Source organism: Neolamprologus brichardi, chromosome 15, assembly GCF_056152115.1.
Source record: "Neolamprologus brichardi isolate AB-2024 chromosome 15, ASM5615211v1, whole genome shotgun sequence".
NCBI classification, from domain to species: domain Eukaryota; kingdom Metazoa; phylum Chordata; class Actinopteri; order Cichliformes; family Cichlidae; genus Neolamprologus; species Neolamprologus brichardi.
Genome location: NC_142118.1, coordinates 10,720,576 through 10,735,429, shown reverse-complemented (window position 1 = coordinate 10,735,429; position 14,854 = coordinate 10,720,576). Strand labels below are relative to the sequence as shown.

Genomic DNA, 14,854 nt, shown 5'->3' with positions numbered 1-14,854 from the left:
ATCATTCTGGCTTAATCTACACCATTTTTTCTTTCTTTCTTTTTTTTTAAATTAAATTTTGGTATCACACATCAATGCTTACGTCTCTTTCAAAGCAGTCAGGCAGCACCTTTATGTCCCTAATGGCTTTCCACCTCACCAGTAAGCCAGTGTTTCCCCTACTATCATTAACTGCACAGCTCAGGCAAAGGAAAGACGTCTGTCTGTCTATCTGTCAGAAAAACTATGCAAAAACTATGGTGCCAAATTCCATGAAAACTGGTAAAGCAGTTGAACAAAGACAAAGAGGGAATCCACAGAATTTTGGAGAAGATTTGCATATCTTTCCTTAAAATTGCAAAGCAAGCCATTGCCTTCAGTGGAAAATAGAGAATGGGGAAGAAAGATGTTTTAAGTGAAAGGTGGTGTTGTTTTTGGTGCCAGATGGGCTGGTGCGAGCGTTTCAGAAACTGCTGATCTACTGCAATTTTCCCGCACAACCATCTCTAGGGTTTACGGAGAATGGTCCAAAAAAGAGAAATTAGCCAATGAGCGTCAGTTATCTGACTGTCAGAGGACAGTGACTGTTTTAAGCCAAAGGGAAAGAAACAGTACCTCAAATACCCACTCATTATAGCCACGGTATGCAGAAGACACACTCCAGGAAACTGAGTGTCACTTAAACACCACAGCCTGCCTGAGTATTGTTGCTGATCTTCTGATGGTTGTTTCCAGCAGCCGTGTCACAAAGTTTAAATCATCTCATCTGGTTTCTTAAGTGTAACAAGAAGTTCGCTTTACATAAAAATTACCTCCACAGCCACCAGTTGAATACCTTTCGGCTCTTAATATCTTTAAAATAAATATATTTAATCAAGCTACTCAGTCCATTTCAGTACTTATTTTCATCTCAGTGTTTTTCAATTCTGTGTGTGCCTAGGTAAATATGCAGAGGACCTGTTTGGAGAGCTCTTCAATGAAGCACACTCCTTTTCTTTCCGGGTCAACTCCCTGCAGGAGCGCGTGGACCGCCTCTCCATCAGTGTCACACAGCTGGACCCCAAAGAAGAGGAACGTGAGTGTTGTACCCACACAAGCCGTTTCACACACCACATCCCATTCTTTTGGAATTTCTTCTTACTTTGATTTGTGTGTCTGTAAGACAGCTCTGTGTATGTGTAAATGTGCCTGTTGGATGATGAAACAGAATCTCCTCCACTAATATTAAACACAAATCCCCCCCCCCCTCCAGTGGTGAAAACCCAGGCCAGTAAAAAAAAAAGTTTCTTTACCCAATAAAGTTTTTATGTGAGGAGAAATCCAGTGGTTAGACTGTAGCTTCTGTTAGCAGTAACGAAAATGGAATGTGATCATCTGTGGGACTGTCAGGTAATCTAGGTTATCCTGAGAAAGGGTAGGCAGGATGACACAATAGGGTATCTAGTGGGGAATGCGTTGCAAACTAAAAGGGGAGAGAATCATAGCAGTATAATACCACGCTCCAAGGCGCCATATCAATTTCCTGTGGGCCAGCGGTGTGTTTACGGCTTTGCACAATGCTACTGTAACTGCTGCCTTGTCACTGACAGAGACGGTAAAATGCTCACTCAGTTGTACTCACTCCTTATAACTTTTCTGTGAATGCAACCAAAGACTTTTTTTTTTTGTTAAACAAGGCAATGAATTGTTTCGCTTTTTGTGCAGAATTATAGGTTTTTATTTTAAACACAGATAGACTGTAGACTGCACATTCCAATCTTCACTTCGTGCAATGATACCTTGACATTAACCAAATCACTTTAAACTCTTCTTCTTTTTTTTTAATCAACACCATTTTCACCTTTTTCCTTCATCATCTCCTCACAGCTGTTCCCCATCCTGTCAGCACCCTTTATCCTCAGCATGTCCGCATATAGTATCTGTGCGGATTGGATAATTGCAAGTGATCTAATTGTAGAAGCCTGTTGTGCAGGTCTTTGGTGGGAAGGGAGATGTTTTTGTGTGCAGAGGTTGGAGGGGAAACACGTGTGGGCTAACACGCACTCCTCAAAAGGTTCACTGTCTTAACCTGCAGAGAATGAACTATAAATATTTATTATTTTAGAGACACATCTATGGATTTACTTTGGGAAATACCCAAGAAAAAACAAAGTCAATCTTTGTATCATTTAAGCAAAAGATTACTAGCTCCTATTCATGTGATGTTACTGTGATTGAATTGATAAATATGTGATTATGATTTTGTCTTTATTCACTGTGTGCATGTGGTCCATGGTCTTATCTCCCCTCACATACAAGCCTGACTTATCCTATTTTAGCTCAGTATTGGCTTGAGAGACAATGGATAAGAATCAGCTCAGTTGCAGTTTAAGTGTGTGGTGGTGGTGGTGGGGGAGAGCTGGAGGGGTGGAGAGTAAGAAAAATGGAAGGATAGAGGGATGGGTGCATAATACAGGACACTGCAGCAAAAACCAGTGGTGTGTAAAAGGACTGTACCGCAGAATTTTCTGGGCCAGGTTGAAATGGCCTCCTCTGCAGGTTACAGAGATTTCCCACTCAGTTCAGCTCCTCAGTATTCATTTGTTACCAAGAGAAAATTGTCTTTGAATCAAAAAGCCCACACTTACTGTTCTCTCGTAATATGTTAATAACTGATTAGTGAAATCAAGTTATAAAACGGCAAACTAAGCGAGTATGCTATGACTGCACAGGAGATGATCAGTTGTGTGAAGATTTTAGGTTTTTTGTAAACACGACCCTGCATTTACCACCTCCCTTTCCCCTTTCTGTACCCATTCATGGTCAAAGACACACCACAGTTCAACTGTATGCTTTTAGAGTAAGCACATAGCTTGCTTTGTAATATGGCGAGTGTGTGTTTCCGCCTTGTGGTTGCCATGAGAAGGAGGTGTGAAGGAGAGGAGAATGAGTGCACAAAGGGATTGGACCATAAATCAGGACAGTGAAGGAATAAAGATAGGGTGGAGGATGGGGCACAGGCAAGGTAGAGGAGTGCACTTATATTTTACAGATGCTGTCCACAAAACCACAACAAGTTTCTGTGAGACTATTTAAAACCTTTTATGAGCTATTAGCAATTGGTGCTACTGAACTTAGTGCACACATACTGTAATTTGTGATTAAGTTATGATCATGTTCAGTGCTAATACTTTTAATTTGCCAGGCATAATCAGTGTTGCAATAATTATTACAGGATTTGTAAATATGTGAAATATTGAGTTTTTCATATTAAAGTTTTCAGATCTTGAATTGTTTGTGATGGTTCTCAGGCACCCAGGTCAAGGTAGTCTATAGTGATGGTAGTCTAAATAATGAACCATCAAAGTTCTTAGACTCTTGATTTGAGGTTTAAACAATAAAAAAAGTGTATGTTTAAAAAAAAAATGTAAATCTCACATTAGCTTTACCAGAGGGGTCATGGTTAGCAATGATGCAGGGAAACACCATAAATGTGTACTATGGTAGGCATAACATTTTTTTAAGCACTTCTGCCACCTCTGCCAATATACATAATCTGCGCCTGACAGAAAGAGAATGACTGCTTTAATAAAAAAGAGCTTGTATGCAGGCCATTTATTATATAATTAAAGGTTTGGTTCCATCCCTGTTACCTTAATGGTGTTATAGCTGTACTTAAAATAAGATGAGATATTTGGGTTTTGTTAGATTAGCACCTTTCACTGAATCATAATTAATATTTTTACACCCAAGGGCTAAATTTAAACCTTTTGCGCACAGAGGATGGCAAGTGTTGGTTTAATAATACCTGTGATGAGCAGACACATCCTATTGTTTCTGTGTATATGTACATAAGGAGCTTGTAGGGGTCTAAATGAGCTTTGCCGCTTAAAGACATACAGTATAAATCGTAAGGAAAAGGGGTGAAGGAAAGTAGGTGACTTGAAAGAAGTTCAGCTGAAGGTCGCAGAGAAATGTGGGATGAAGGAATGGTCATAGTGATGTATGCAGTGCCACTGCTGGTGCAGTGGTTAAGGTCAAAGAGTTTTATATTACATGAATTTATATACACTATGTTAAGACACACACACACACACACACACACACACACACACACACACACACACACACACACACACACACACACACACACACACACACACACACACTCATAGCTTGCCCACATCCTGTAGGCTTTTCAAAGGGTACTCTGCCCTTTAGACCTCAGTTGCCACTCCCCTTTTTGTCTCTGTCTGCATTGCCCCCTGCACCCCTCTGTCTTTGTTGGCCTCCTCACTCTCATCTCTCTGATTGATCTCTGCTCTTCCTCCATCTTGCGTGGATGCTATTTGTGTGCTGTCAGGCTCTCTTCCCCCTATCACTGTAGCCAGCCAAACTAATGGCCTGTATCCCCTATTTAATGGCCCCGTTATATCATTGCCCTGGCTGCGGGCCATTATGGAAGGCCACAAAGCCACCCCAAGTCCCTGTGCACTTTTCTATATGTGCCGTCTTATTCCATTTCTCGCTTCCCCTATTAGTACTTCTCATCTGTTTACTTGTGTACCTATTTTATACATGGTTTATATTTCCTCTATCACCAGTTTTCTTTTCTAACATGATTTTTTTGATCGTTTTGTATTTGCTTTTCTCTCTTTTACTTCAGTTTTTTTTTAGTTGCTTGTTAACCTTCCCTGACTCCTCTCTCTCTGTTACATCACTTTTCTTGTTCTCGCCTTTGATTTTTCCTCAAATTTTTATCATTTTATCCTTTACAAAGTACTACATGTGTACAGAGTATATAAAGGTAGAGCATAAAAAAAAGGCTAAATTGTTTTCTCCGAAGCTCCCATTTGTTGTTGTTGTTGTTTTGTCTCCATTTCCCATTGTGTTTAGTGTATCAAATGGTCAGATCTATAGTATACACATCCCTGAGAATCGCAGGGAAAATAATGTTCAGATTGAGTTTTTTTTCTCATTTATGTCCTCTTCTTTTGTTATGTATACATATATTTATGTATCCCCCATGGTGGCACTTCTTGGCTCACAACAAGAAGGTCCTGGGGTCTAATCCACCCTGACTAGGACCTTTTGGTGTGGGGTTTGCATGTTCTCTTGGTGCTTGTGAGGTGCTCTCTATGTCTACTCTAGGTCAAATAGTTGTACAGCACTTTGTTTGAAAGCGCTTTATAAATAAAGTTATTATTATTATTACTCTAGGTTCGTCCCAAAGTTGAAAGATGTGCTTGCTTGGTGAATTGGTGAACCTAAATGTGAATGTGCTGTTGTTTAACCCTGCGATGGGGTGTATCCCGCCTCTCATCCACGACAGTTAAGATGGTCTCATTGTGACCCTGAATTGGATAAGCGGATGGATGAATGGTTCTGTGAAGGAATGGATGATTTGAATAAAAGCCCTGATAAAGGCTTACAGGAAAGCAAAAGTGCAACCCTCAGCAGCTGAAAAGTGAGGGGTGATACACTGGGGAAAAAAACAAAACAGAAAATAAGTAATAATGCAATAAAAATGGACATAATTACAATGTATAATTTAATACTAATAATTTCATTATTAATTTTAATATACCATTATAGTCATTTTTCTATAATTCTGTCAGTGTTTATGTTTTGTGTTGGAAGTACTGTATTATGAAATGTTTTTATTTGCCAGGCATTCAATTTCTTGCACTAGATGGTTTTTCTGGTCTGCCTCACCATTTATGTAGAAACCAGTGGGACATGGTCATGTGACAAAGTTTTTCTTCAGGCAGACTCAGACGATTATGCAGATGCTAAAAGAGCATTTGCACACCCAAAAGCATTATGAGTGATGACTAGCAAGCAGCCGTGATGAAAGCCTACTGAAGTCAACTCCAAACTGATAAGGTGACTTCAACAGTTTATACTTTCTTCTTAGTACACACTAGTTGACAGTGCAGTTGTGAATACTAACACGATGTCCCAGTACGAATTTCAGATGGTTGGCATGCACTTCGTGTGTCTTTTATTTGTTCTTCTTCTGCAACAGTCTGTCTCACTGCAGTACAAGACTCACTCTGTTTACTCTAAAACTGTGCATAGCACTTGTAATTTATGAGGGTTTTCTATGCACATGGAAGAACTTCTAGATAAATTTGAGTAAAGGACAAAATGAAAGACAGAGGACAAACAATAAACAAGCTTATGCGGAGAGACGGAGCAAAAACCGAATCAGGGAAAGGAAAGAGTGTGAAGAACTGCGCAGAAGGGGAAATATAGGGCAACATTTGCATTGAAGTACAACAGCGGAGGGAGACGTGCCTGCATACTAAAAGACAGTTTGGCCTGTGACTTTTCTTATCTAGTATTGCTGCGCGTAGGACTGCATGTCTATGAGATAGGGGGATGAAATGAAGAAAGAGGGAAAACATAATTTTCGTGAAACTAGGAGGGGAGCTGAAGGGAGGGGTGTGTGAGCGACAAGAACTTCCTCACCTCTCTTTAGTTGAAGTGTTTTAGACAGATGCTATCTGTTTAAGGGAAAGATATGAGGGATGGAGATAAACTTTCCAGCACTGGCTTGCTGATAAGAAGCTTCACATCCTGAGATCAGAGTCTGCTGCACCTGGTGTTGCTTGACCTAACACACACATACACGTATACACACACTCTACTTATGCCTCTGCAAGGACCCCATATCCCAATTCCTTCACGGACCCTAAAACCAAATCTTAACCCTCAAACAGTTCTTTCAAGGTTTGAGAGCATTTTGGCCACTCATCAATTGAGAGAGACACACACACACACACACACACACACACACATACACACTCTTGCTATATCTCTCACTAATTTACTTTCATTCTCCTATACATACCCTCACATTTTTCACATTAGCTAAATGTCTTCATTAAATGGGTCTAATTAGTAGTTCAGCTGAATAAATAACATTTTGTAATTAGGATGTAAAGGCTCATGTTAAGACATCCATTTGAACACGCGTGTTTGTGTGCCTTGTGTTTCTCTGCCTGCACTAAACAGTGTAGTAAACTGCACTGAAGCTCTAGCATTGCTTTGTGGAGGTTTATAGCACCTCACGCTGCATCAAATGAGTCCTGGCACAGACTTGTGCGCTGCCTCTCACTTATTTGTCGCTTTTGCACCTACTTGTCACACCATCTGACAGCCTCATGCACTTCCCTTAATTCACAGGGGCAGCAGGGCACAGTGCTCTTGCTCAGCATACAACAATACCAAATTGGCACTCACCTTTTGACCACTGCTTGTACCTGGCCCTCACAGGCTGTTATGTGGCTATAAGAGTCCTTTCTGTGGGTTTTTTCTGTACATTTGCAAGCGGGGAGTGGGAGTACTGGCATCAGCTCATGGTGCACTTTCCTGACTTTCAGCCTAACCTTCCTGTGGAACAGGGGTAGTACAAAAAAGAAATGCCCTACAGGGATCACTAAAGTATAAAATAATAAAATATCACTTTAATGTTCATAACCCTTCCCACGTCTGTATCCCTTACCTTCTCCCTTTTCAGCTAGAGAAAAATGCACTTTAATTTCTTAGATCTCAACATTACTCCTACAATTATCCCTGGCTCTTCTCTGATCACTGTGGGCAGTCAAATTGTCATGCCACTGTAGCTCTGACTTTGATTTTTTTTTTGGCCTTATCAACCCTGGTGTGTCTGATCTTGGAGCGACTGAAGTATATTATTACACCCCCGGCACAAGCGCAAGTTAAAATCTTAAAGGATTAATCTCTCTTTCAGCATGGGTTCTTATTTTTCGAGCTCTCGGGATATGCGGAGGCTGATGACTGCAGCATCGCTACAAACAAGTTAATACTAGCAGGCAGGCAACAATATTATATACACAAAAAAGCCCCACAAGTTAGACATACTCATTTTTTTTTTTTTAAGTTAACTGTTACGTCTGTAAATCATAAACATCCATTACATACTGGCTTCCTGCTCTGACTCATGCTACTGCAGTTGTGTCCAGTGTTGTGTTCATTAAATTGCGTTTTTCAGCTGATCATCAAGTCTAACGTTGCTACATTGTTCCTAGATTTCAGTAGCAAGTACATGCCCATGTTTGGTCTGTGATTTTTAGTCTGTTCTTAGGTGGTTGCTAGGCAACTTGATGGCATCATGCTATACCATGCATAATTCAAGTTTTATGGATAGAAATGCGATGTTATTGTTGTGAAACTGAAATGATGCAATGTTTTTTCTAAGGTGTTATAGGCGCATAAACTCTATAAATGGGGCATTTGAGCCATTGGTAGGTGGTTGCTAGGGATGATGATGATGATATCATAATGTATTGTTCAACTTTTGCGGTTATAAATAAGGTGCTATTGCCTTAAAATGAAAATGATGTGATGCTTTTATAAGTTGTTATACATTAAGAATTGCCGTAAATGGGTCATTTTAGCCCATCATTAGGTAGTTGGTAGGCAACATGATGACATATGTCTGATGTTGATGAGTATCTTCTGGGGCTTGTTTGCCAAGTTTGGACGCTCAACTCCTCATTGTGTAGAAGGAGTTCACAGATAAATGAACAAAGAATTTGTGTATCAGTTTCTGTAGCATGTAGAGATCTGAACTTCTGGCCTGATTTGACTGCTGACAATAAAAATATTTTGGAGTTTTTCATTAGTATTGTCATTTATTCCCACTTTCATGCCAGGAAAAAATGAGCAAAGATCTTAATTTTTAAATACAACCTCAGCTCTTCATCGTCACCACAAAATTGATGTAAGAACACCCAAACTTTGAATTCAAAGACTCATCTCATCAGCCAATGCCTGGCTAACACGATGTTTTACTGATACATAAGTATTTAAATCAGCTGAATCATCGTATTTGGTGTAGTACTTTATCATAAAGATGAGAAACTATTGTCAAAACTACGAACAAGGTTGTAATAAACCAAAATCATTATTTAAAAGTTTAATCAGGTTGCATAGACAAACACTAAATACATTTTTAAATGCAAGCCACCAGGTCAGTGGGAATGTGTAAGGTACATGAGTTAATTTATATGGATAAACTTTAAAGCTACTTGTATTAGACATATAAGACAAAAATGACAGTTAAGTTGATCATGAGCTCTGGGATCCCCCCCACCCAGGTGCTCCAAATGCTATGTGTATATGCATGCAGGTACACAGCACATTTAAAATGCATGTAGTTTTTCCATAAATCTTGTAGCAGGAAGCCACAGAAGACAGATCAACCCCCTCAGTGTCATCTTGTAGCCTTTTCTGTTTAACTTGGGACAAAATGCTGTGTGCAGTATGTTTTATTTTCCCTCCTGTGTGTGTGTATCCAGTATAAATGGCTGTTAAAGCTTTTCCCTTGTGCTGTCTTTGAAGCTTAATCCACCCTCTGGCTCTGCTCAGGTTACTGTGCTTCTCTGGGTCCCGGGTTTCTGTGGGATATTTTCTGTTTTTCTTATTAAAATCCTACTTGATGTGTTTTTGTATCTTCTCTCTCTGTCTCTTTCTCTTTAATACGGCCCCCTCCTCTTTCGCTGCACATTCCCATGTTAGTTTTAGGTCTTTTCTCTCTTCAAATTTCCTCTCTTTTTACCATTTGTTTGCCAGTATTTCTTACGAATGGTTCTTTTATGTCAGCTGGTGCTCTTTGTTTTACTGTTGGTACATCTTTTCTCCGTCTCTGTCTGTCCCCTGTTGCCATTATACCGGCTCTGGTGTGTCCAAGTCATTTTATTATCTCCCTCTTGCATTCTATGGCCTCCTATCTCCCTTGCAGAGTGTTACTCACCAAAGCTCAGCCTCCTCATAGTGTTTGTTCATAATGATCCTTCAGTGCCTCAGGTGGCTGGTATGTCACAACACTGACAGTCTGTGGAAGTCATTATCCAGCTGCATTGCTGCAATGTAGAGGACTGAATTGTGTTAGTAGACCCTTACTGGGCTTTATCTCATTTTGCTGAGGCAATGGTTAAATGACTGTAAGTGATTTCCTTGCAGTGTTTTTTAGATTGTACGTTCGTTCTGTCATGTTTGTTGGTCTGTCGTGCCATGACTTTTTTTTTTCTTCTTCTTTTCCCGAGCTTCTTCTGGGCACCATTAAAGTACATCCATTTGTCACTTCCTCATGTATAATTCAGATCTAGTTGCAACGTTCTAGATCTCTTTCCAAGACTTTCTGTTTACCAGATTGAGGGTTAGCGTTGGTCTAGTTGTGTGTGTATGTGTCTCCCATCTTCCCTTTAGCGCTTTCTCCAGCCTGTTTTTCTGTGAGCTTCGTCTGTACAGAATTGATTTTCTTCTGTTATTTTTTTTTTTTTGCCCTCTGAAAATGTCAGTTATTCCCGGATGAAAGAAGGGCAATCATTTCTACGGTTTCTGAGAGACGACCTTAGCTTCGCCTAGCCTAGCTTATCTTGCTCATCATGTTGTTGTTTACTTTAAGGGAATTGAAGACGACCAGTTAGGACAGCAATGTAGCGTTAGCCTGAGGGAGGACGATTAGTGGTTTATAATAGGTTTAGTCTGCTGTAATGTTGATTGTGACTGTTTGATTGATGATGTCAGATTGATGATGATGATGATGATAATGAGGAGATGGAACCAGATGCTAATTATTGTGTTCATCAATGACATGAGAGAGACAAAGCCTGTTGGTTGGGGTGTGTGTGTGTTTTCTGAACATTGTTAGGCAGGTACAGTCAAACAGCAGTAAGCGTTGATCTTGACCTTCATAGAGGTCGCAACGTACATGTGGCAGATGCTTCACAAAGAACCTGCTTTCTTCCCCTCTCTTCTCTTTTCTCCATCTGTCTCTTCTTTCCCAGTGTCTCTTCAGGACATCACCATGAGGAAGGCCTTCAGGAGTTCTACTGTTCAGGATCAGCAGCTGTTTGATCGCACGTCTCTGCCTGTCCCACTGCAGGAGACGTACCACACCTGCGAGCAGCCCCCACCGCTCAACATCCTCACACCCTACAGGTCTGAATCCAGCCAGTTTCACTGACTCTGTGATCCTTTTTGCAAACCATTGTAACTGGTTCTATTGTATTGGGGTTTTTACTTCTCAACCATGAAAGACTGATGGGGTAATGGGGTGTTGTCATCATCCCACCAAGTGGGCAAGTGGGTAGTATGTGACACCCAAACTTGTGAACACAATAACTCAAGATTTTTAAATTAATACCACAGGTGCATTTCCTAAAAATATCACACAAATATGAATATCGGTGATGTTGACCTCAAGTTTTCTGAAAATCTTATGAATATGACTCGAAAAACATGTCACCTAAGATTTTCAAATTGATATCACAGGTGCATTTACTAGGAGTCTAAAGGGCGGGACTGGCAACCACCAGTATTTTTATTTGTATTTTTTACAATTATAATACATGTTTAATTTAGCATTCTGGAAATGGTTTACCAAAGAAGGGGTTGTTCCTAGCAATTGCATGTTTCCCGTTAATAGAAGTTTACCCCGTGTTTTCTGTCTCTGGAGAGCGGAAAACATTAATGCGCTCGTATTCTATTGATGGGCACCAGAAGAGGCTGATTGCACCCCACTGTGTCAGCAAAAAGTACCCAAACAGTCCTCAATTACAGCTTTCATTCGGCCCATTCACTCGTATTACGGTTGTGCCTACCATTATAAAAGCTTTCATTAAACAAGACACTGATGCTCACAGTAAAGCCACCACACAGTGTGATTAGAAAATGCACCCCGACTAAGATATCTGTAATCTCAAGTGGGTGGCAGCTTTACTTAAATTTAGAATGGATAAATAGTTAAACATTATTTTGTGTGGTTTGTGTCTGGACAGTTTTTTTTTGGTTGCCTTTAAAGTGTAACTCAAGAGGACACTGTTTTTTTTATTATTACTGGCAGGCTTGTCAGTCCTTGACACCAGGCATCGCTCCTGGCTCTTGTGGACAAGTAGGGGGCGAAGAGAGCAAGAAGAGCGAGGCATTTAAAGATGAATAATCCATAAAAAGTTCTGCTGGGCAGCACTTTCTCTTTTCTATTTTATGACCTTCTTACTTTGTTCCTTTTTTTTTCATCCTCACTCTTCACTCACCTTTTCCCCTCCTTTTCTATCTAATGCTTTCCCCCTGACAGGGCCACTTGCAAAAAAGGTTAAAAGCCAAACATAATCTCTTTGTTGGTGGATGTGCTTATAGAGATGCGTGCACTGTAAGAGAGAGGTAGGCTGAGGTGTACAAACCTCGTCACTGCTGTGCTTTTAACCCGTGGGCCTTGACGTGGCCTAGACCGGGGGAGAGCCGGGTACAGGTTTCTGCTTCGCTTAAGTGCTTTACTGTCACGCTAGTGGAAAACGAATTCTCATTTATTATTTTAAGAGGTTAACAGCTAATGTTTGAAAAACTAATTTCAACTTTCCAGTAAGTGATAGGGTAGCTTTGGGCACATAGTCCAATAGTGTGTTCAATGTAACTGCCGTTATATAGAGAACAGTTTCTCTACTAGATGTTCCTTTGAGATAAAGATTGGCATCTACAGGTGGGCAACAAGTTAAAAACAAAAAGCAAAAAAATATATGTAGTAAAAATATTGGGCCACTATATGTTGCATGCCTTGTAGAATCGGTGATCGGCATTGTTTTTACAAGGGTAACTGGGAAATCCTTTCCTGTGGGTTTTTTTTGTTGTTGTTGTTGTTTTTGGTGAGAATAAAGGTCATTATTTAAAACAGTGACCCTCCAAAGGGTACAGCTGGTGCCAGACTGTGAGACGGCTTAAGGTGCTGCCTTGTAAATGTGGCAGAAATATGATTTAAATAATTATTAAAGAGTCTTTATTGTTTTTATATTTTATATTTTTGCTAATCACTTAATATTGTATTTATTTCCAGTTAATTAACATTGAAGTGATTTTTTTTTTTCAATATATACAAGCACAACAAGTCATCGGTGGGTAAAAAGAGGTTGAAATGCAGCACATCTTGTGGCCTTTATCGAGCTGAATTTTAGTTTCCACCCTCGTCAGATCTCATCTGGAGCTGCTTTTATTTATGTATTTATCTTTTGTTCATCAGCACTGGCTTAATGATTAGGATTGTCATAGGTGGTGATTTCATTCTTCTGTTTAATTAATTAAAATCTGGCCATATTTTGGGATCTTTTGAATTTGCTTTGCTGTTAGATTTCTCCCTCCTCCTCTTGTCCTTCCTCCCCCACCCTCTTTTTTTCCTGTATTTATATTCTCTCTACTAAGAGGCTCCCTAGGATACTTCCTTATGCTGTTACTTCTCAGATCCACCCTGAAAAGAGCTTCTCTTTCTCATACACAACATAAACATGCACCTCAAGTACACAAAAAAATAGCAGGCATAATAATTTACTTTAACTCTCAAAGAGTACCTGCAGTGCACACCGCAGAAGCCTTTCTTCCCTTTATTGTGTTGCATATCATTAAACTTTCCACTCTTGCCTTCTGAAGCCTCGCTTTTTCATGAACATGACATTGCCAAATAATTGACTCCCTAGGCGTGGGCAACAGCGGGTGAATGCAAGTGCTCACAGGTTCACGTTAGGACTACCGAACGGTCTGGACACACAGCCTCAGCCGACACAGTTCCTGCTCCTGGTTTGGCCGAGGTTTAAAAGGTTAAAAATAAGAGTTGTCTTTTCAGCATTCACTCGGTATCTCATCATGGGGATACTCTCTCTTGAGTAGCCTTCAGAAGCTCATATTTCTTCTCTGGGTCTGTATCAATATCCGGACACATACTTTCACACGTGGAGGTTTTAACTCATTCGAATGAAGGACAAGCTAATTCTACAGCCAGGCATCTGTCATTTGTCTGTCTATCCTTCTATAATTCACAAGGAACTTGGACACAGAGATTACCCAAATGGGACTTCATCCAAACTGTGCTGGAGGCCAGAGTCACATTTGCTGTCTTACGGGCAGTGACTTGTAAACTGAGCCAGATGAGCTGATACTCAATTCTAATTCACCCTCACGTCACCTTTCGGCTTGGCTCTATATGTGGATACCTTACTCTATTAGTGTGATGATACAGGTTTGTGTTAGACACACATTTTCAAAAAATATAGCTATGCCCATGAACAGGTGATAGGTGATAATACTTAAATACAGCTTTGCCTTTGCTAGCGAGGAGAGAATGAAGAAGAACATGATAAACGAAACCATAGTAATAGTAGTATTTAGAGTAATTGGTGACTACATGCCAGAAAGATTCCATGTTTACTAGCATGGTATTTTGAAAACATTTTGGACGGATGATTTAAACAACAGTGAAAGATTTTTTGAATTTATTTGGACAAAGACATCAGCAGGGCAAATTAGTCGTACCCCATACTGATATCAAATGGCATTTCCAGGCGGCATGTTGGGGGCACCTGTGTATGATTACTTCCTTGTCCAGAGGAAACGATATTATGTGATAACTACCTGCATCTGTCAGATGTCCCTTTATGTTTCCCTCCTTATACTCGCAGCACTGATCTCGTCTAGTCACCACGAGCCACCGTGCCCTTCTGTAATGCTACTGAGGAATTCAGAAAGAGAATGAGAGTTGAATTGGGAATGAATGATAACACACACCATTAGTTATTATTCATGACAAGTGCTTGTTGTCACAGGGAACAGAGACAAAGACGAGCAGGGGCACAAGCAAATAAACATTACCCTCCTTTTTCATCCTCTGCTCTTGAGTTTCAGTGATGTTCAACTTCTGCAGCTCCCGCATTTTTGGAAACTCTTCATTTAAAAAAAAGCAAATAAATCAGAATAATGACTTTTTGTTGCAGTTTGTCTTGTGCCGCCTCTCACTCTTGCCAGCCTACACTGTGAAGCACTGAAACAATTATTCAGGAGATATAAAAATAAAACCTGCAAGTATTTTGATATTTGGGTCACA

The 14,854-nt window shown here is 40.1% G+C and overlaps 1 protein-coding gene across 4 annotated transcripts in view; it reads left to right on the top strand.

Annotated features, from left to right (window-relative positions):
- The window catches only part of wasf1 (WASP family member 1), a 62,603-nt gene that overhangs the window by 30,668 nt on the left and 17,081 nt on the right, over positions 1–14,854 (top strand). For all 4 annotated transcript variants that reach the window (XM_087851906.1, XM_087851908.1, XM_087851907.1 and 1 more), the window contains exons 3-4: positions 920–1,054; positions 10,779–10,932. In XM_087851906.1, coding sequence (XP_087708032.1) covers positions 920–1,054; positions 10,779–10,932 — 289 coding nt within the window. The remainder of the gene's footprint in view (positions 1–919; positions 1,055–10,778; positions 10,933–14,854) is intronic.